At 44.9% G+C, this 23,240-nt stretch overlaps 2 protein-coding genes across 3 annotated transcripts in view; one reads left to right on the top strand and one right to left on the bottom strand.

Moving 5' to 3' along the window:
- insyn2a (inhibitory synaptic factor 2A) overlaps positions 1-9,110 on the bottom strand; it is a 30,867-nt gene extending 21,757 nt beyond the window's left edge. The window contains exon 1 of the mRNA XM_076759721.1: positions 8,500-9,110. The gene's annotated coding sequence lies outside the window, so the exon portion shown is untranslated. The remainder of the gene's footprint in view (positions 1-8,499) is intronic.
- dock1 (dedicator of cytokinesis 1) overlaps positions 1-23,240 on the top strand; it is a 173,519-nt gene that overhangs the window by 93,451 nt on the left and 56,828 nt on the right. For both annotated transcript variants that reach the window (XM_076759720.1, XM_076759719.1), the window contains exons 28-29: positions 21,513-21,614; positions 22,922-23,016. In XM_076759720.1, the coding sequence (XP_076615835.1) occupies positions 21,513-21,614; positions 22,922-23,016 (197 nt within the window). The remainder of the gene's footprint in view (positions 1-21,512; positions 21,615-22,921; positions 23,017-23,240) is intronic.

Here is a 23,240-nt window from a genome sequence, read left to right as displayed (position 1 = left end):
ACGTCTCCAAATTCATATCTGGCTACGATCCGAGATGCCACCCTGTTTCAAACCATCAGATATGGAGACATGAATGCAGTGTGTCAGCACAGACAGCAACAGTGTTTACTCATTACTTTACGCTCCCTTCCCTACACGCAGGCTCCACAATGCATACAGTTTCATGGTATTGTATCATATCCTCATTTAAATTTGATCCTTTTTGACGTGGCTGCACTGCAGGCTGAATGATGTGTCCCTGGCTCCACATATCTGATTTGTTACCCATTGGGTTCAGGCCCGGGCGACTGTAGCAGCACTCGTATCTCACCTCCGGCTGGAACACCACCCTCTGGCCTCTTGCATAAACAGCATGACTCATCACGCAAGGCTGTGACAACTGCCCCTTTTTAGGGTGGCCCTGATCCCTTTTTTTTTTTTTTTTTTTTTTTCTAATTTATGGGCAAGTAAGTGAAGTGAACTGACCCACTATTTTCTACCCAGTAGGACAGACCAAAAACAGACCTCACAGGGTCATGTGCGCATGGCAACACACATCAGACATGTTCACATCTGACCTTGTTTTAGCAGCGCAGCTCACATGGCTGGCATGCTGCCGCTATGGGTCATTATTTGGGTTATTTCTAGGGGCACAAGTGCGTTTTGTCCACGATGAGAGCCTGTTTATCGCGGCTGGTTCTTGGGAGGATTTTCTCTGCTAATTCAGCCATTCTTTGAAGCTTTGGAGCGCTGCAAGGACAATCCAGATTACCGCAGCGATGCCGTTCATTATTCTTTAATGGAAATGCTCTTTATGCTCAGAGCACGTGTTCATTTAATGAAGCGCACTTTGACTTTAAAAACGGGTCCCCATTACTTCCATTTTTTCAAACTACACATGTGAGTCTGCAGTTTTGTGAATGGCACTTTCCTAATTGAACTTTGGGTTGCCTGAGGTAAGATCTTAAAAGGTGGAAATTTCAGTGTCCTGATTAAACCTGGGGATTTAATGTTTACCGTAACTTTGTGCCTGACTAATTTTGTTTTATCGCTTCTGCTTCACCGAAGGGAAAATTCATTAATATAGTATGCATCACAAAACCAGTGAATTGACTAAACGCTGGAAATATGCCGTACATGTCAATTAGCAACAGCTATCTAAACAGCCTTTTCTTGTTTAAGCAGTGTTTCATTGAGATTTTCCATTATCTATTTATTCCTTTTACATTACTACTATCTTTTTCCATTTTCTGCACAGTGTATGTTTTAGCAGTTTGATTGGCAGCTTAGAACAAATAGTATAGCAGCAAGCTATTTACTCATGTTATTATATGGACACATAATTTAATATACTTTTGGTCTGAGGCTGTTTTCCATTGGTTTAGGGCTTTTAGTTCCCGTTGAGGGAAATCTTAATGTGACAGCATACAATGGTATTTTAGACAGCAGTTGGAGAAGGCCCCTTCCTGTTTTAACCATAGTCAGAATAATAAGTGGATGTCGCCTCTGGGCTTGAAAAGTAAAGCCAGTGTGGAAGTCCCTCAAACATTTTTTCTAATGGCCTGCAGGGGGCAATTATACCGGCTGCAAAAAAGAGGTGCGATATTATGTAAGCTTATGAGAACATGACCCCACTTTTTGCTTCATATACTTTTTCTTTGTGAGTTTATGATGTCAATCACTAATTTCAAGTCTTCGTCAACACAGCATAATGTTCATTTAGTCAGTTATGGTCCAGTTTAGTGTAAAATAGTTGATAACAGTTGATAGTTGATGACTTGGCAGCTCCAGCCTCTTGTTCAAATACTGTCACTTCTGGCTCAGAAAAACCAAGATGGCGATGGCCATAATGCCAAACTGGCGGTTTAAAAAGGTAGTCCACAAACCAATGTGTGACGTCGTCCATTATTTATAATGCAGTCTATGGTTTCAGCATAACAAAGCTCCATGCACATGTTTTCCTGACTTTAGTGTGAGCCTCAACCTCATCCGACACCTTTGGGAGCCCTGACTGAGAGCCACGCCTTATCACCCAGCATCAGCGGTCAACCTCACTTATGCTTCTGGAGCTGAATAGAACAAATCCCTGCAGCCAGGTTCCATCCAGAAGACTGGACACAGTCATAGTAACACGCTGTGACAATCACGGGGAAATATATGCAGCCAGCATTGCATTTTTGAATTTTGACTGAGATAAAGTGAGCTTCAAGTCTGCGCTACATGATCATCAACAAAAAAAAAAAACTCCCGCTCTTCCATTACTGCAATCTTACATTATTACAGCTCAGCATGGGCTCAGACGCTGCTTGAACAAATGAGTGTGGCAGCATCATCACAGCCATGGAAGTTCCAAACTCTACTGTAATCCAGCTTTATCTGCTCAGGTTTTGTTTTCCCCCTTTCTCTCCTGTCAGCTTCCTCTCATAATCACACGGGGCTTAGCAGTGTTTTGAAAAGTCTTTGATCTGCCTCGTAAGAGCACACTGATTATGCAGTAAAAAGATACGCAGGCTCGTCGTTCGCTTTAGATCGTGTCGGGAAGGTCAGTCCACATTGTGGGTTTACTGACTTTTATTTTGCCTCTGTGCTGCAGCATGTGAGCGAGCTCGGGTGCAGCCGTGCTCTCGGGGTGTGATGTGAGGGTGTATATATAGCCGAATGATTGACTGAACAGGTCAGCGTTGAGGGATAACAGCAGCGCAGTGCATTAGGCCGACACCAAATGCAGCAAATCCTTTGTCAGTTAATGGTAGCTTAATGCTGTAAGATGGAATGGCACTGGAAATCACAGGATTTTAAGGGATTGTCTTTCTAGTAATTGTTGCTCAGTCATTGTGGACCACTGTGCTGTTGCCAAGCACCATTTTAAAGATTTTGCTCAGAATCACCATGTAGTGTTGCAGTAATGACTAAATAACACCGAGAACATATTTTTTTGTGGAGAGTATTAAATATGCTAAGTGTAAACACGGGAGAAGGCAACATGTTTCAGCCCGTCATGCCTCGATCTAACCATCTAGATCCCATTGTGATTCTGTGGCAGCCTCTGGAAATACTAGAAATCTGTGTAAATTTAAGGTGAGATAAACTTCTAATCAGATAATGTCCCAATAAAACACGGCTTTGGTTGAAACCAGAGTTCCCTAAATCAGTTGACAAACCTCATGGAGGAGGCCAAATTGTTTGGTTTCCAGAAATAATGCAAAAAGTATTGAAGTGTTAATGTTTCATGCTGTGGCTTAACACGGTATGGTGGTAGTTAGCGTTGAGACTGATCTGATCCAGTATCAGTATCGAGCCACTGATCCAGATGCAGTTAGTGTTTTTTGACAGTGTAGATATTTATTTCTCTGCACAGTTCTTGCACTTTTATTTCAAATATTCACTTTGAAAAGCTTATGAAGGAGCTGTCAATTTGCCTTTGCACCCTTTGAAATTCTCTTTATTACTTTTGAACTCATGTACAGAAATCTGCTTACTTGTAGCTGATAACGCGCTGCTGTGCACTTGATTTGTTCAAGCTTTTCAGAAGATTAAAGGAGTAGCCAGAGCAATTTTCTCCCCTGCACCTGTTTGTGTGTGGAGCTTATTTCAGCCTTCAGCTCCAATACATACTTACATTTAAATTTAATGCATTTTTGTATGTTTTTTGGTCTTTTAATTGGAAGTGCCGTGTGGTTTACTTCAGCATCATTTCACCTTACACATAATAAGAATAACAAAAAAGATAAAACAGCTCTGGTATCTGCAGACATCCACAGTCAGGTATCGTAACCGGATCGGAAGTGAAGAAAAAGCGGATCATGCGTCTCTGATAGCTGTTATGGATCCGTGCAGGAACGCTTGTTCAGATGTCAGACGTCTGATGCTGCGACAGGATGAATCCGCATTTGCTGTTAATCCACAGCACTTAGAATATCCTTATCTGTCAAGTTTCTACCACATCCACAGCATTTACTGAAAAACCATTTGTGCATTATGTAGTATTTTTTGCACTGGCGTTATATATTTGCAGTACATTTATATTGCTTCCAGTTGTGAGAGCTACAAGATAACAAGAGTACAAGATTTTATGGAGGCTAAAGGCTTCTCATTAAGCCTCAGAGTGCATGCGGCACACATCATGTATGATGCTAGAAGATACTATCATGAAACAATCAGTGCAGCGTGTTCATCTGCTGCTGTTTCATGGTGGTTTTTTTTTTATCCTTGGACTGTAGCCTACGGACATTATAGCCTTATTATTTTTTACTCGCTTTGTCCCCGCTGAATTGTACTTGTTTTCTTTATTTCCTCACTCGTTGTTGTTAGTTGGCTTTGTGCGCTACGCCTGCACCCATGTGGGTTCTCGGGAGCTTGATGAATTTGCAGGAAGCCTGTAATCCATACGTCAGTGAACATGCAGATGGAGATGGAGATCAGACCTCAGGAAAGGATCTATGCTGCAGAGGCTGCCTGCTCTAATCAGAATGCATCAGCTCGCTCTCTCCTTTCCTCTCCTCTTCATCTATCTACAGAACATTATATCTCTTCTTTCTGTTACTCATTTTTTTGTTCTCTTCCTCTCGTGCTCTCCCCCTTTGTTTCCCTCTCCCCCTCTCTCTGCGTCTTTCTGGCTCTCTCTTTGCCTTCTAGACACGCTGAGGCTTCAAAGCTGATGGGTAACTAGAGAACTCCCCTGCTGCTCTCAGAGTCCTCCTAGTCATCCCTAGCAAAGAAAAAAACCACACATGCACACAACCGCGCAGTACGATGGAAAGCAAGACAAAAAGACTGGAATTAACAGGTGCAGGGGCAAAGGATGTGGAGTTTTCTCTGCGCTTGGATGGAGCAGAATCAAATGTGGGTAAAATAGACAGAGGTAGTGATGAGGAGGGAAGATGAAGCCATGGAGAAGAATCCATGACAAGAATAGACCCGGAGGGGGGAGAGAGACGGTGAGAGCCACAATGTCTTGTCGATAAGATGTATCATTTTGTCAGGCCGGCTGAATCTCATGAAAGCCCAATGTGGTGGAGGCTGCGTGAAGCCACTGTACAAGCATCAAAAAAACATTAGAACCGTCCTTCCTCAGTGTGCAGGACTCTCCGCAGGACATGGACATGTCAAGGTCCAGTTAGCTTTGTACATGAAATACATGTCAGGCTTTTAGCTAACAGTCTTTCCCAGAGGGATTTGATGTGAGTGACAGCTTAAGTGTCTTTTAAAGTGACTGTACAGCGACTATTACGCTGATCGCTCAGTCCTCACCCCTCCAAAAAAAAAGGAAGATCCTTCAGGTGATTCACCTCGAGCAGCACTGTGAAGCTGGGCTTTTTTACCCCCTGTTCTCTCATGCACACAGGTGATGCAGTGCACACTCCTGCCAATGCAGTCACACTGTTCCACCAATCAACAGGTGGCAGTGACACGCCAAAATATGCTGCAGTGCATCAGCAAAAGGCAGAGAAGACTGCAAGCTAGTAAACATGGACATGAATGACACAGGATTTCAAATAGTTCAGATCAGAAAATAAGAAACTGTTGCAGGGATGATGTGTTTTTGTAGGCCATCCTAGAAGTTAGCATCATCCCGATTCCCTCTGATAAAAGCCAGTGGGTTTTTTTCCTTTGGCTTTGGATTATTGCAGAAGTGCAGGAGTGAGTGTATGAACACAACGAGGCTGTAAAGACGAGCAAGTAGATGAGTTTCCATGTTTGGCGTGATGACCTCTGTAGTCTCATTTAGCCTCTCGTTAGCAATTTCCTTTTCAAAGACACATAAAAGCTTCAGGAATCAGTCGGGTATTTAGTGATGTATTTTATGTTCAAGAACAAAATGTGAAACTCTCTTATCCCTGTGTTTACCACACACTTTATTTCAGGCATCTAACCCAACACTCACTGACGTGCAGACCAGGGAACCCAAAGAGTTGCAATGCTAACTAATTTCTGAGTTTTAGGATTTATTCCTGCAGCTCTCTTCATGCACAGCATCATTTGTTTCGAGCTTTAGTGTCATTAGTGCTAAAACGACAAACTGAAGTTTGTCGTACTTTAATCGATAAATTGTCATTTTTCAAGCAAAACTGCAAAACACAGCCTTGTTCAGCCTTCTCAGATATAAGAATTTGCTGCTTTTTTTCTTTGATGTAATAGATAATCTAATACTGGTGAGGTTTGGACTCAAACAAGCCGTTTAAAGCAATTTGCCTTGTGCTCGGAACTGAAGAAACAATAAACGAGTGAATTGTAAATGAAAAGAGCTGTTAGTGACGGTGTTAATGGTGATGAATCAGTGGAGGTATAGGTCCATACTGCAGACTGTAGAGAAGTCTGGCTTCTGCTCCTCTGCCTCTGGGCCTGTCACAGCCCCAGCTGACTGGGCCCCTACTGCAAAGCAGTGGGGAACACATGCTTTACACACACATACACCAGCGCACACTGACAACAACACCCAGGTGGGATCAGGTGCGAAGCCTCTTCTTCTGTATGCAACAGACGTACGAAGCCACACACACACACACACACACACACACACACACACACACACACACACCTTCTCCTCCTCAGCAGCAGACACACACGAGTCACCTCAGCTGCGTGGCGTTGCTGTGGCGCTCCCAGGGTAAAAAAAAAAAATAAAAAAAAATCAGACTCTTAATGAATAATCCTGTTAGCACATGAAAGGTAACATCTGGCGTGTTCCAAAAGCAGTCATTCTTTTATAGAAGAGCAATTTGTTTTCTGGATGAATGAGTACCCCTCCCAGCGAGCAGGGCCACGGGAGGCGAATGCCCACTTCCCCGCTCGTTTGGAAAGCCTGCACTCTCCCTCACTCCCCCCTCCCCCTCCTCTTCCCACACTATGGTTGGCTGGGGGAGTGTCTCGCAAAAATAAAGTTCCCAAAAATGCCATTCGTGCAGGCCAGTTCTGTTACATTTCCTCCCTGCCAGTTCTCTCTGTTGTGTGCATGACACCTCTGTTTGAAGGAAGGCTTTGTTCCACCTCTCCTCCTCCCCCTGCATTTGGAGTGAATGTGCACAGAGGTGTCGTGCACGCGCTCCCAAACGTTCAGTCTTCCTTCTCTCCAGAACATTAGCAGGTAAGGTGCAAACTGCTATCGCTGAGATCCTAAAAATAAAGATTAGCTCTGAAGCGGTGGGCCAGCGCGCCCATCGCTCCTGGACGACCGTGCCCAAGTCTGGCACGAAGGTTAGAGGAAGACAGGCAGCGACGGGTGAAGGGCAACATGTCGTCTTATTTATCTTACACACTTCTTTCATCCCTGTAATTCTGATTTCATTTATGTTGCATGAATTAGGCTGCAGCAGCAGGTATGCACTTTTCATGTCACTCTTGAGTGTCAGCGCATAATACCCTTCAATTGTGCAAAAAATTCAATATCCCCTCCTGCCATACTCTCTCTATTATTTCTCTCAGTCTCCTCTTCCCCTCGCTGTATATCTCTTTCTCTCTGTGCGTCTATCTTCATCTGTTTCCCTCCTCTTCTCTGTGTCTGCGCAAAGTGAAATAGAGCAGAGGGGAGATTGTATCAGAGCGCTGATGTGAGATAGGGTTGAAGGGGGAGACGGGAAGCGATGGCAGGAGGGTTTGTGGGGAAGAGTGGGAGTGACGTGCGTTTTGTGTGGCGACTGAAGGACGGTGGCGATGTGAGGGCTCTAGGCAGCCCATGCTCTCTCTCCACTCTCTCTCCCTCCCCCTCTCACACGCACACACACTCACAAACACACACACCCATGCTCCAATAATCTGTTAGGAGATGGTGACTTCAGCCAGTCTATTAATCTAGATTAGTCTTTAGTTTAGGTCCTTCATCTGATGCAGCCAACTGTCTGATGCCCAGCTCTCATTATCTATTCCTCTGTGCTGCAAGCTTACCTGCCTTCAAAGGCACTGTGGGACAACAGCTTCATGCAACAATTCTGCAGTTTTTCCATTTGGTCTAGATATCAGTGTGTTTTATGTAACGCTCACTCCGCTGCAAAACCGAGAGGAAATGCAGCATCATGCAAGCTTGTACGCAAGCACTGTTTTAGCTATGTGTGCGAAGCCAGTCAGGTTAAATCTGGATCAGAATCGTCTGGGAAACAGAAAAACTGACCTGCCGGATCTGATAAATGTCAGCCAGCAGTGGCATGGATTGTCCCCCACCCCCCCCAGTATTTACCTGACATATAAACATTTTTCATGTTTAAAGTTTTCTGAACTGACTGAATCGTCCCTTAAACTCAGCACATTCCACAACTGGCAAGAAATCTCCATTAAGCACTTCACCCCAGCAGAGGCGATTAAACCGCTCTGAGACTTCACTCCTTTCATCTGCCACACATATTTGATATTTGATCAGCCAACTAAAAAGGGAAAATCTTCAGTGAAAACACACCCTGTGGATTATCCTGCGTTCAGAGTGAGCAGATCCATCGGATTTCCCCCTCCAGAGGTTATTTGAACTGACTTTCCCCCTTTGCAGTTGCAGACTGAGAGGTGAAACAGAGGAGAGGAGAAAGAGCGACTCACCTCAGACTGTGAATTACTGACGTAAAGGATGCGATAGCCTAGATCCCTGGTTATGCCCATGCATGCCCGTTTCCTTGGTGGATTAGAGGCGAGCTGGAAGAGGGGGCTATGCCATGGCAGAAGTTGAGAGCGCAGGCAGGCGGCGGCACGCAGGCAGAGCAGCGGCGGCAGTTGTTGGAGGAGTTGTTGCACATCGGCGTCCTCTGATCCAGTGGCGTGAGGTTCCTCTAAGCCCCAGTCAGAGTCAACACTCCCCCTCTTTCCCTCCTCTCCACCCGCTCTCCTCTGTTTCCCCTTTCCTTTCTCCGCACGGCGTCGGCAGGGGCTCTCACTCACTCACACATGCACACACACACACACACACTCTCACACACACTCACACACACACTCACTCACACACACACACGCACGCATATACAGTGGCTGAACTCCGGACGCCTCAGCGACAGAGCCCACGCAGGCAGAATATCCCCATCGTGCCGCCGCCGCAGTTCTCCTCTCTGGCTTTCTCCTCTTTTCTGCGTGTGTGCGTCTGAGTGTGTGTGTGTGGAGAGACAGAGAGAGAGAGAGAGAGAGAGAGAGAGAGAGGGAGAGAGATTAAGCAAGAGGGGGAGGGAGCATGGGAGAGAGAGAGAGCAGAGGGAGGAGGGAAGGTTGCAGTGGAGAAAGTGCAGCCCTGGTTTTGGCTACATGTGGCAGGTTCATGCATCCTCCCTTCACCTCATCATCAGTGGAAGCAGTCCTGTCAGTGACCTCACTTCCACGGAGACCACGTGCACATCAAAACTTGCTGCACTCCCTCCGTCGGCAGCAGGAGAACTAAATCCCAACTTTGAACGGATCTCTTTCAGGCTGCACTTCCCCTCACGGCTCTGCAGCCCCGGCGTGCGAGCGCTCGTCTCAACGGACGCGCCGGCGGGTGCGCTCGCGAGACTCGCCGGGCCGCGTGCACACCTGTGTCTTGGTTGTTGCGTGGCGTCTCCGCAGAGTGACGCGTGTTATCAACCTTTAGAGTTTCGTTCCAAGTCCATTCACCTTCTGTCTTTTCGATTGGCCTCGAGTCCTCACCGCTCTTGTCTTTGTGTGGGAAGAAGATTCCATCTGCTTGCTTGCCTGATCTCCGCGTAGCTTTTTATCCGTCTGTCATGGGCTACTCACTGGTTAACATTGTTTGTGCAGGAGAAGACTTGTTCTTCATCCAGGAATGTGCATTTTCCTTTTAGACTTAATTGGATTTGTGTTGTGCCGTTGTAGTGTTAAATGAACAGAATAAGGAAGAAGGGAAGTAACACTCCTCGGTCACGGGGCTGTAAATGCCTGTTTGGATGTTTTTGGAGCACGGCTCGCCCTCACTCTCTCACAGGGAAACCCCTAGTTCTGCTCTAAGCCTCAGGTACCATGGTAATGAGCAGCGGTCTCCAGACAGCTGCTGCTGCTGCTGCTACCGTGCGGTTTAAGTGTGTGTGTGTTAGTATATGTGAATTTTTACCCCATGACCGGCAAAGCAGCAGATAAATAAAAACTGACATTTCGGTGAATATGAAACTCATTCATCAAAGTTAAGCCCCTGTAAAGTCGTCAAAGAAAAAATAAGATGTTTAATTGTTTCTAACGTTGAGTGCAAAACCTGCACACCTTATACGCTTTAATTAACTTTCTCCCACCTTCCGTCACATAGCAGCTTAAATGAAGCCATAATGCATTCCTCTTTATTTAATGAAAGCAAGCTGTCTTATGATAACGCCATCTTTCCTCGGTCTGAGCGATCTTCTTCTGAATGTGACACTTCTCATTAGACTGGCTGTTTTATTATTATTGTGCTCTTTCTCATTAGGCGCATTTCCCTGTCGATACTAAACCGTTAGTGAGAAGAAACTTCTCTGTTGGATCATTCTGTGTTATTGGATCATTTTTTTTCCCCTCATCATCATTACAATCCTGTCTTCTGCTGCAAGGTCCTTTCTTGTTATTAATTTCGGAGTTTAGCATTTTTCTACTGCTATTAAACAAATTTATGATGCAGGATATCCGTCACACTGATGACCTGAAATGATTGAACCCTGAAAGTGAAGTTAAAAACTTATATAAATGTAATGTTTATGTACATTTTTAGCTGCCTAGATGTGATGGAAGCTAGAAATGAGGGCGAATCCTGTTCCATATCATATTCAATTCAACTGATGATGGAAATTCTTCATGTGTTTCATTTCTGTGTTAAAAATTTATGGGCATAATTAATAATGAAGAAGCCTTAGTTAGAGTATATCTTCACATATATGTGTAAATCAGTGCATATATGTAGTTAAAAAAGGCTGTTTTCCACCAACATATTCTACATAATTTAAGATGAATCAGTAAGTGTCCACATGTGTTTTTGACCACATGTTGTAGCCAAAAAAACAAATATGCACATTAAACCTTTATGTAAACCAGCATGATGTCGAGTGACAGTTCAAAATAACTTAAAAGATACAAAATATTAAAATATCCAAAGAAAAACAATTCATTAAAAAAGTATAGAAGCGCAAATCATAAAAGATGCAAGATACAAAATTAATTTAAAACAGGTACAAACAGAAGCTGTTAAATTCATCAGGGGCTAGCAAATGATTAATTTTTAGGAGGCTGTGTAAAGAGGTCCAGTTAAGTCGGGCATACTAACAAAAAACAGGTTTCAGCTTCGGTAAAGTTGAGGGACTTGCAGTGAAGGCTTGTCGTCAGACCGAGCCTGATGTGGTCCTCACAGGTACACATGCATGGCTGAAGGAATACCTGACAGCTCCGTGTCTGCACACAACTCAGCTGCAGCCAGCAGGACAGCTGCTCCAGCTGTGGAAGAAAGGCCCGAGAAATATTTTGGAGGATGAAAAAGTGAGACGTGACTGAATTACTGCGGAGTCTCAGGTTCACTTCACACTTAAATCCATTAGACCCCCTTCCCTTGTTTATCGCTCTCTCCCAGCTCTCTCAGTCGAGCCCTTTTATGACACTTGTGAATAACAGAAAGTTTTGTTTTTCTTTGTTCCTCCCCTCGCCTCATCTCGAGTCTCTACAACGTGACATAAAATACCCCTGCTTCCTGACTGACTGACTGCTCCTTCAAGGCGCTGAACGCCGCGCTCGCACTCCCAACGCAGTTCTATGAGACTGGCTTCTTGTTTTGGAGTGACAGTAACATATCTGCTTCACAGCCTTGTTATTGCTCTGCAAGGCAACAACAAGCTGCAGGTTTGACACAGGAGAGAGCTGAAGAGCGTGCGTTAAGATTTAACCTTGGACCGTCTCCGCGCTCGGCATGTGCTTTGCATTTGAACCCGGGGTTCAAAGGTTGTTTCATGGCTAGAACCCCTTTGGGGGCGATGGCTGCTGTGTGTGGGGTTGGAAGAGGCTTTGCTGTTTTCTTTTATTGGAATCTGCTCTGTGTTCTGCTTGTGTAAGCGAACTGTTTCTCAGATGGATAAACCGGTGGCAGTGGACAAGTCACTGGAGTGACTCTCCCCTCCTATTGATTTCATTACCTCAGAGCCAAGCCCTCGGGGGACTCCTGTTTGATGTCCCCTGCATCTCGGGTACACACAGTGCTGCGGTCAAAGGAAGAGCAAGGCCCGGTCCTCAGTTTTTGCTGCTGGGGCTTTTTTTTTTTTTTTTTGATTGCGGTTCAGTTCAAGTTTCTCTGCTGTCGCTATCAAATACAGGCAAAATGGCAAACAAATCCTACAAATATATTATGTATGAAATATTGCAAAAATAATGAGACTTTCGAGCCTTGGCTGAGGTGGAACAGAGAGGACATGAAACATAGAAGACTTGGGTTGCACAATTCTGCCGTCAAGGCGGAAACTTAACATGGGAATTTATTGAAATCTTTGGGAAAAAAACAGGACTAAAATGGAAATAGAGGGGTTATTTGCTCAGCCTGTGTTTACCATGTCATATGCAGACACAAGTGAAAACCCTCTCTAATAGGGAATTAAAAAGGAAATAAACCTCAATCAGCACGCTCAGTCAAACCACCCCCTGCATGCTAACGGCTAGCTAGCACAAGCTAACATACAATGTTAACAAGTTCTAAACTGTGTGCTTTGCTTTTGGCTGCTAACTGAAATCTAACAAAAAAAAAACATCAAATATATTCAGTCCAGTGACATAATGAAGTTCAGATTGAAAGCCTGTAGTGGTTTGGCTCAGACGGTGGTGCGGTAGTGTTGGCTGTCCATGTGATGGGAGAATGCACTGTGCACGAAGAGGGTTGTAAATTAATTTGACTGAATTCCTGCTGAATGGGATGCTGAAAAATGATGTGTACGCGTGATGGACGAGCGTGCCTCTGAATGCAGAGCATGGTTACATTTCAATTAAACGGACAAACAGTATTGCTTTTTTATGCATATTTTTATAGTGAAATTGTGCAGAATTCCCAAGCTTAACTGCTCTTGGAAATCTTCTGGAAATTTACTGACCCTTCCCAACAATACTTCTGCCGTTCATGGCTGCATGCTTCCCTTCAAAAAAGCCCCCAAAATAAAGAAGTTGGAGGCGGAGGAGATGTAGCGGCTACTAAAAACACGTGGATCAGAAGTGACGACGAAAACACAAACGCCGCCGTGCATGGGAAGCAATAATTGATGATGTAATCTCGTCACTTCCTCTTGAATCTATTCCCGTGACGGTCTTTGATTCCTATTTTAGAAGTCTGTTCTAATGGACGCCTTCTGTGACTGGAGTGCTGAGTTTCCAGCGCAGGAATGTTCCTCCCGTTGTCACCTCTCACGCTGCTTTTTCTCAGCTCACACTGCTGTCACACTCAAGTCAAAGTGCTAATTGGTGTTGCATGTGTTAGCATTACCCAAGTGGAATGGGAAGTGAGTCTTTTCATTGTATTTTTACCCAGTCGAGGCCAGATTTCCCTGTTTTTTTCACTGCTTTTGCTTTGTGGAAAGCATACCTGCAAAACTGCTTTGTAATCTAATGCACCCAAACATCTGAACTGCTGATCCCAGATTACATACGTATGCAACTTTCATTTTATTGGCCCCACTGTCGCCACTCCAATCCTGAGTGCATTAGAGTGGAGTGTTGAATCTGTGTGGACCCAAACTACTGGATGGTGAAGAGAGCTGTCAATTTATTGTAGCTTAGATCTCTCAGCAATCGTGAAAGAGAAAGGCAAAGTTTTCTGTGTGTGTGTGTTTCAGCTGACAGGCTGATATGATGTGTCTGCTGTGCAGCAGCACTGCCCCAGCAAGTCTCCGAGTGAGAAGCAAAGCTGAAAATGTGCCTAGCAGATACGTCAGCGAGAGTCTGTCCCCATCTGCTGCAGTCTTTTGGTCTTTTCATCAAACGTGGGTACAAAGCTGGCTCTGAGTCTGTCCAAAAAAAGCATCCAGGGTACGAGGCGGGTTAAAACCAAGTAGAGTCAGCACAAGTGCGCTTGTCACGCAAGATAAATGAGGGGGATATTTTGTCAAAAGTAGACGTTATTAAGTTGATAGGAATGAAACACAAGGAACCTGCAGTTTGTTTCACGCTGCTTTGGGAGCTGGTAGCTCTGCTCCTTCTCACAGAAATGTCAAAAATGGTCTGATTTCCTGCCTGAGGCTCAGTGACCGCAAATTCAAAACATCAAGTCAAGTCAGATTTGTTTGTTTAGCCTGTTTCATACAATGTAAGCTCAGCGTGCTTCACACACAACAAATATAAGCAATATAAAATGGTATTTAAATACATATAAAGCCACACTGACAGAGAGACAGAGGCACTGGTTAGTCATGAGCCTGAGAGAACAGGCAGGTCTTCAGCTTGCTTTCAGAAGGTGGCACAGCTGCGGTACATCTTATATCATCAGGCAGTTTGTTCCAGAGAGTGTGCCCACGGTCACTGAAAGCACCAGATTTACTCCTGTTCATTCAGTCAGGAGAGCAGTGGCTCCTGCGGGGTGAGCAGACGTATTTAGGAGCTAGACCATGAAGTGATTTGTAGACAGTGAGTCATATTTTGAAATCAATTATTTATTTTAATCAGAAGCCAGCGAAGTAGTCTAAGTATAGAATATAGTATGTTTGTTTTTTTTTTCTCTGGGACGAGCTGGAGCCGGTCCACAGTCTTTGTGGGCAGTCAGTAATCTAGAGGAGGTGAATGCATTAGCTAGTTTTTCATTGTCTGACCGAGACAATGTTTAGCGAGATGGATTTAGATGTTCTTTAGGTGGTAAAATACTGTCCTAGTTATACTCTTAATGCAGCTTGTGAAGGTGAGTTTCCAAATCCTGGATAACACTCGATTTCTAACCTGCGTTGTAGAGACAGCGACGTCAGTTTGGAGTGGATCTCCTGTCTCTGACCTCCAGCGTGGCGGCCGTCTCCAACCATAATATTTAAGGCTCGTTTGGCCTTTAGAAACAAATAGTCTGAGCTATTTGGGAAGCGTGTTATGGCTTAAAGACGCGTCAAGGCCTTACTGACCCACAGAATCCTCCAGTCCGACCGCACAGTCTGCGGCACTGACCAGGATGTTGTCGGGCACATCTATTGCCTTCCCGGCGGGTGATGTACGCCGCCATTGGACACGCAGCAGCTTCTTTTGAAAGAAAGCGGTTTCCTGTATGAATTAAGGTGTCTGTTCAAGGAAGTATTATGCTTTGATGTATCAGAGTGTGAAAGTGCTTCCTCGAGCTTGCCTAAGTTGGACGCTGTGAATGAATGGCACAACGGGTCACTGTCATGGCTGGCTGCCCAGGTTTTCCGTGGTTATTATTTATCCTTATGTATTGTGAAGTGTTTACTCGGACGTCACGATGCATTACGCCAAACGCTGCTGAAGAGGAAAATGAAGTGTGAATGGTTTCAGCTGGCCTCGAGCAGGTCCTCCGCTTGTTCCCCGTCGGCTGACCTGCCCGCCCGCCTGCCTGCCTGCCTGCCACCTTGTTGGCCTGATGTTGGAGCCAAGTGGGCTCGCTGTTGAATCCCGCAGCAGTGGCCAAGTGCCTCGGATGTGTCAGCTCTGCCTCCCTTTGATGGGCCAGTGTGAAAAGTGTTCAAGTGTTTCCAGCCTCTGTGGTCCGCCTGTGCTGCTGGTGTGCGCGTGGTCATGGTGTGCTGAGGAAGAGGAGGTGGATTTGCCCCTCTGGTACATCAGCAACAAAATATAATACGCTATATAGTGATTTTAGCATCTGCATGAAGTCATTAGTGTTTCTATTAACCTTACAGGTGTTATTGTTTTAAGAAATAATTGTTAGATTATGATTAGGGCTGAACAATTAATTGAAATGTTATCAAAATCACAATATGGTGCAATATCCAAATATATAGTCTGTGAAAAGAAATGCAAAAATTACCATTCCCATTAAAACTGCAGATCATATCGCAATATCTGCCAAAATAATTGCTATATGATTTTTTTATTGCATATGTTCAGCCCTACTTATGATAATACTTCCATACATCAAATTTCAGTGGGATCCTGTCATTGTATATTATGAATGAATGTGAGGAGTTTTATTCCATTAAAATTTGTACACATCTTGATATGTTGTATATTAATTTAGTGCTAAATAAGTCGTTTTATGAGTGAGTTGTGTTGAGAAAAGTAAAATATAAACTGGCTGAAAGAGCATCAAAAGCAGCAGCGGAGGAGACTCGTCCTTGGACGTTTTAAAGGTGTTTGATCCACAGCTCCTTTATGTGTCTTTATATAAGTTTCTCTCTCCTGTTTTTTTTTTCTGTCAGTCTATTGATACCATTTGAGCTCAGAAAATCACCTCAACTGGCAGTTTTGACTCTCAGCTCCAGCAACGCTTTATTCTACTCTTGAGTGAGGACGCAGACTGAAGGGGATACAGGTCGAGGTCTTATCGCGTGCCGTCGGTCGCCTCCGCCAGCCAAGTCCGTCATCCTTAACTCTCTCGCTCTTTGTCGTGAGATCTTTCCACTCGGAGCCCCCAGAGTGACTTACGGTGTGGATCACTCGTGTTTGCTTAGGAGGAGTGTCTCCATCCCCCTCAGATTAAAAGGTGCAGCGGCCGTGTGAGGTTTTCTCTGCGCTCGTGTAATTTCCGTCGTAATGAGCCAGCAAATTCATATTTCATCAAGCCTGGAGCTAACAGAGCGGATGAAGGAGTCATTTTGGTCCCTGTTGGTCATCCCCCCCCCCCATCATCCTCATCTTTCTCTCTTCTCCTGTGTCAGTTTTCTCCCCTCCAGAGACGGTCTGAGGCTCAGTCTGCATCTCTCTGGAGGCCGGCGTTCCATTTCCCCACTGGCTTAATTAAAGGCTTAAAACAATGCTCTGTTTATAAGGCAACCCTTCACCACTAGAACAAACATCCATTTTTGCCTCTCTGCTGTCAGGTGCTCAAGTGAGATGAATTATCAGAGAGATGCGAGCTACAGAGCGGCGTATGATGGATCAGGCCCTGCCCTCTAATCACCGCTGTTTCATTTCCGCTAAGATTCTGCCTCATTTGCCCTCAAGCGTAAGATGGATACGGAGGCAGTCTGCAGCTGCTGTGATAGATATCAATGGTAAAGTTTCCAGTTTTGTTTATCTTGAGAAATTGTTTCAGGAGATAAATGCTTGAGATTGATGACAGCTCGATTGGCGGCTATTAAATGATTGACTCCTGGAAGCATCTTGGGCGTTTTTGTCTTGACCACCAGGTGCTCCATCATCTGCAGTGGATGCTCAGCGATTGATGGAGAAGTCATGGTTTCCTGCTTTGCTCGTGATGTTTCTGAGGTCTGTCTGAAATTGCTTGATGCAAACAAAGCAGCTGTTTTTTTTTCCGTTTTTCATCCATCCAACAGTTTGGTTTGTAGCTCATAGTGAAGAGCCTCACACAGCGTGTTTCTAGATGTTTATCCTTATTGGCTGTTTGCTGAATGGGTCACATTCACATCACTGATGTCAGGTTAGAACACAAACGAGCCACAACATGCAGGAGGAGTCAGTCAACCATTGGAGTGACCTTGAGGTATAAAAAAAAAAAAAGAATAATAGGAGTTGTGTAGGGATGTTTTGGCTGCCATTGTCAGGCAGGCATACTGAGGGAGTGTTTTCCGGCTCTACCTCCACCCCCCGTCCTCAGTGTGTCACATGCCTCCGTCACCCACGCCAAAATCAGGATTGATAGGGAGGGAAAGACTTCTTCCTCTGGTCTGCTTTATTTGCTCTCCATCCATCCGTTCCCTCTCCTTGGGAAGAATAAAATAAATAAACAAGTTGTCATTGTAACGAGTAAAAGGTGGAGAGATGAGCCGCGAGAGGGACGGGCTGGCCTCCGAGTTCTTCTGGGTCACTCCAGGTGCCGCTGGTCAGCCTGATGGACCTGTGGAGTCAGCTGTGCGACGGCGAAGGCCATCGCACGCCGCTACTTCACACCCATCACCCGGAGACCCCAGAGGAGCGTACCTGAACTTTTCCCTTGCCATCATGCCCCACATCTCTTTTTCGCGCATTACCCTTAACAGCTGGCGCGGCATGTGTTCGTGTTCCACATTTAGATCTTAATTGCCGTACAGTGAAAGGTCTGAATCCCTTTTCGGGGAGAGACGTTTTCTGCGTCTTCCACTCTGAAACCACATCAAGTCGGGAATATGGCAGCTAGATCCCTCACCTGTATTTAATTTGCCATCAGGATTTGCCAGCTGATCCCTCTGCCTCTAGCAGCAATTACACTTGTTTGGAAGCTTAAGATTCATTCATGAGCAACATATTGCAGCAGTCCAATCAATAGTAACATTGGTGTTTGTATCGCAGTGCTGTTGGCAGTCTTGATTGAATGTTGGTAGTGAGCTTAGGGGGCTTATGCTACTGTATGCAGTGCTGGAGCCTTATGGCGAGTCCCACACTGAGGCTTGCAGCATGTAAAGTTTGCTCTAAAGGCTCTTTATCTTGGGGATTCATTCACAGCTGCAGAGGTGGAAAGAATGAAGGAGCACAGGATACCCTGCAGCTGACTTAGCTTCTGTCGTCTGCGTGGTGAGCGGAGCTGCTGCAACAGCCAATTACGTCTTAAGACCGCTGCGTGCTTTGAAGGTCTTGCTCCTTTATATTGATAAAGTGACTGGCCAATGTGAGGGGAATTGCAGCCGCCTGTGCCCGCCCTTCATGCTCGTAACCCTGGTGGATCTGGGAATTTAGAGTTTGACGTGTTAAAAGCAAGTCTTTCAATGCCACCAATCCACCTTTAACTCCAGGTGATCGCGTAACTTCAACCTCGGTTGAGAGAAGAAGAGACGCCGCAGAAATATGAGCAAACCGCCTCTTTACACATCTGATCGCAGTTGTCTCTGTTCTGCTCGCTCATCAGGCTCTGTCTGAATTTGTTCTCCATCTTAAACGCTGAGTAACCGAGGCCAACCGAGGCTGGCGTGCCCTCACAGATGAGTCTTGCCCTCTGCGCTTTAGAAAAACATTTCCATATTAATATAACATGAGTCACGCTGGTTTCTGTGAAGCATTACTGAGAGGGAAGTGAAGCAGTCATCAGCTCCACGCAGCATAACGAGCAAAAAGTGAAAGAAACATGAATAATAGATGTTCGCATTAGTGATTGCTTTGGTGCACGATTGTCTTACTGTTAGTGTTGATGCGGCGAGCGTCGTTTCCATGCGTATTAATAATAATAATAATTAACCACTGTCTAAAGTTGTTGCAATGTGCTGCACTGATGGGAGGAAAAAACAGAATTGGAGAGAGGGCTCTGATGAGGTAGGAGTGTGTGTGTGTGTGTGTGTGTGTGTGTGTGTGTGTGTGTGTGTGTGTGTGTGTGTTCAGCATCGTTTCAGCTCTGCCGTGCTTTGGTGGGTCAGGCCTAATTACAGCTCAAGGAGAGGTTCTCCAGCGAAACAGAATGCCTTGTGAGGATTAACCACCATGAAGCAGCTGAGTTATATCCATCGCATGAGGGCTGCACTAACAGAGTCCTCACGGCAGTGAGGTAGTCCCTGTCCAGATTAAAGTCCCAACCTGGGGTCTGCTCAGGTGATTAGTTACGGGATGATACCCGCTTGTGGAAAATGGGTCGGCATTATTGCAACCAGATCTCACCGCAGCTCAAAGTACGTGTTCGCCTTGCTCGAATTCGCTCTGTTTTACAGCTGACACACCTTTCACTTCTTTAAAACGAGTGTTAAAGCCGCCCTGTGAGTCTGCCTTCGTGTGAAGGGAGATGCTTTCAGTCGAAGATTAAAATAAATCAGTTAAAAAAACGTGCCTTGGAAAGAGCTTCTTTCTTCCCTTTGAAACACTGGCTGCTCACGGATCATTGCTTTTGTTAGCTCTAGTTTCATTTCAAACACCAAAGGGTCGCCCTCCTCTGCAACGATGACGAGTTACGGAAAAGTTAAAGATAAATGGGACAAAACGCGGATGAGGTTAAAACTGCGGCAGGAGGTTTGTGCTCGTGGTTTTAAATTGATTTTTAGCTTTTATTGAAGATCATTCCTGGAATTTGGGACATTAGCTTTCCAAATTCAGACCAGGCCCGGGGGAGCGTAAGCATAAGATCGTTTCTGTCACCTGCTTCATGTGATGGAGTTACAAGGCCGGAGTGTGTATGTGTTAATTCCTCTGTGATAGCTGGAGCGGAAAGTGTGCCGTTCATCCTCTCCAGCTCAACTCCTGGTGTCAGTGGCTAGCAATGCTTCAGGTATAACACTCAGAGAGAAGGGCTGAAAGGTAAAATGAAAGAAGTGTTCATGCACAATCATTATTAGTCAGAGGGAGGCTCTGTAATCCCTCTCAATAAGTGCCCAGCATCAGCAAAGTGTATTGAAAGCTCTCCAAACTTTTGCAGTTGAAGATGTTGTTGAAAAGGTCCTGCAGTGTGATCAAGTTTCTGAGCCGTTTTGACAGTCGTCTGTATTTCTTGTGAATCTTAATGCTTATCAGACCTCAGGCTCATTCACCTGAGTGTGCTCTCATGCATTCTCCCACAAAGCGCTTTTAATTGCTTTCTCTTCGGTGCATTTTCTGAGCAGCTAGTTGAGGCAAAACCGGGGAAGAATTCCAATGATGATATTGTATGTGCTTGTTCTTCAAAAGTATGGTTACAGTTTTGCATGTTAGCATGCATATTAGTAGCATATTAGCTCTTTATTAGCCATAATAAAGCGCTGACTAATGGAGGTTAGGGTTATTAAGGGTTAGGCTCAGGTTATAAAGATGGTATTGGACAATAACTACCTTTCTTCCTTTCAATAAGCAGTAATTAGGAGATCATTGAGAGAAATCTCATTGTTAATGGTGCAGAATAAAGCATTAATAAGTGCTTTATAAGGACTAATATGGAGCCAGTATGCTACTGATATGCATGCTAATACATGCTAGCTAATTGTGAATATGTGTAACTTAAAATAAAGTGTATTAATGCAAATTCTTTAACTCATTGTTGAGGTTCATTTCCATCTTCACTTCGTTTAATAGCAGCCTAATGAATGCACTTGCACCATCATATCTTTGCTATCTGTGTCTCTCTGCCTTTCTTTTGTTCCTGTATGAGTCTCTGGGTAGCTGATTATCATGACTCCCTGTTTAAACCCTTTGCTTATTTCATCTATGCTTGAGAATTTCTCACGCAACCTAACTGAAATAATCAAGAGGAGCCCTTCCAAAATGTGTCCCGTATGCCTCCGAACGCATCTCTGGCCTGGCGGCGACCTCTCTCCATCCATTTGCCTTCCCTTATCTACCCTCCGCAGCACATGTACAGCCTGCTAACCAGAGCCAGGATGGCGCGCTGCAAAGTAAAGACAGCACTTTAGGGACCTCACAGACGTTATAATCAGTGCAGACAAAGAGCTGGGGAGTGGAGGGCAGTAGGTTAATGAGATCAGCCACTGGGTGAGGGCGCCTACCTTTCCAAACCTGGGAGGCCAGGCCTGCTTCAGTACTCAGATCCAATCAGCTCAGCTAGTCAGTATCCATTGAAATCACAGGCACAGAGTCACGCTGTCCTCAGCCTTCAATTTTAACTTGATTGTGTATTGAATGCACTTCTTTCTCGTCTCCAGGGGAGCTTCGTGGCCAGCATGACTGCCACACTGAGGCAGATGGACGACTATCATTATGCTCATCTGATCAGCACCTTTGGCAAGATAAGGAGTGATGTGGTGGTGAGTACACCTTATCAGTGTGTCCAAGGCTTCTGGATGAGACGCTGCAGGCTGCATTGTCGCGTAATAACTTAAAATACAGGCCCGTAGTTCAGCGTAAGCTTGCCCTGTCTTCTCTAGAAATCAAAAGTTAGATTAGATATGTTAGGAAAATGTTTCCCCCCCCACAATAAAGTATGAAATTGAATTTCTGTTGGTCCTTGCTCTCGGGCTGCTACGCTCACAGAATGCTCTTGATGATAGTGACTCCAAAGGGAAGCAGATCACTCGTTGTAGCCAACAAGTTGTGGAGGAGGGATAAATCTCATTGATGTTATGGGTTTCAACTCTGAATAATTCCCCCCTGAAGGCGGTATTTCTCTAGTATCTGCTGCCAGATTAGCATTATGTTACTCCACTCTGACAAGTAGGAAAATCCTGCTGTTTGTCTTTACCCCAACAAACGCATTCGAGTGTCATGAAGCACAGGGATCTGATTTATATCACAGGTGAAGCTTAATGATTTGTAGAATTAGAAAGACTACTACTTTACCATGCTCGATTGAGCTTGTGTGTGCTGCTAAGCAGTATTTGTTTATGAATGCAGCTCTCTGACCTTCATGACTGCGTACGGTGGCTTGTTTGAGGCCGCCTGTCTGGTTCCCACAGCAGGATAAACACTGCGATGAAGCTGGATCTTTCCACGGATTTATTGTTCCTGAAGCTGGCGTGGGCCATATCCACATTTCAGAACTGGCTGCAGCCCAAAGGACTTTGTTGTTTTGCAGTTGTTCTCTAAACACACCAGCACAAAACACAGGGATTCATCCAGGAGCGAAACATCTACCGCCAGAAATAGAGTGCCATGCATATTTATGCTTTAGCTATTTAGCTGCTACAGATATTAAGAGGAAACTGTTGCAAGTGTGACGGTAGAATAAAACTGACTGAGTAGAGAATTTAGGCGGTATCTGTTAGTTTAACTGAACCTACTTATCAAGTTGTCACATTATGCTTTAATAGCCGATAATTAATCGTCCGGTTTTGTTATCTAAATATCACCTCAGTAGTTTTCCTGAGAAGCACGATAGCTGTAATCTCTTTGTACTGCAGTGTGTGAGCGTTGAGGACACGCGGGATTACAGGTCTCAAGTGCCACCTGCAGCAGGGAGCTACTGTATTTGAGTCACCTTGACCTTAAAAACTAATTCAAAAGCCGTTTCTGCCTGAAAGCCACAAACTCCTCTAACAGTTCAGCTCAGATTGCTCTTATCTCAGGTGGGGAGAATAACAGTTTTCATTTTGGAAACTCTCTTTCTCTCTTGCAGGATTTCCTAATGGAAACATTCATCATGTTTAAAGATCTCATTGGGAAAAACGTCTACCCCTCAGACTGGGTCATAATGAACATGATGCAGAATAAGTAAGTGCGACACCGCTGGACACGCACACACACACATACACACACACACACGCACATGGAGCACACCGCTTTGAACGCCCCACACTGTTGTTGCTAAGGAACAGCAGTCAGAAGTGGGTAAGGGTATTTTCCAATGTTTTTCTCTCCATGCAAATATCGGCACAAGGCCTCAGCAGTGGAGCAATCAGATGAGCAGTCAGCGCAGCCGCAAACAATCACATGAA

The sequence above is a fragment of the Chaetodon auriga genome, chromosome 20, assembly GCF_051107435.1.
Source record: "Chaetodon auriga isolate fChaAug3 chromosome 20, fChaAug3.hap1, whole genome shotgun sequence".
Taxonomy (NCBI): Eukaryota; Metazoa; Chordata; class Actinopteri; order Chaetodontiformes; family Chaetodontidae; genus Chaetodon; species Chaetodon auriga.
Note: the sequence above shows the minus strand (reverse complement) of the source record. Positions and strands in the feature narration are given on the sequence as shown.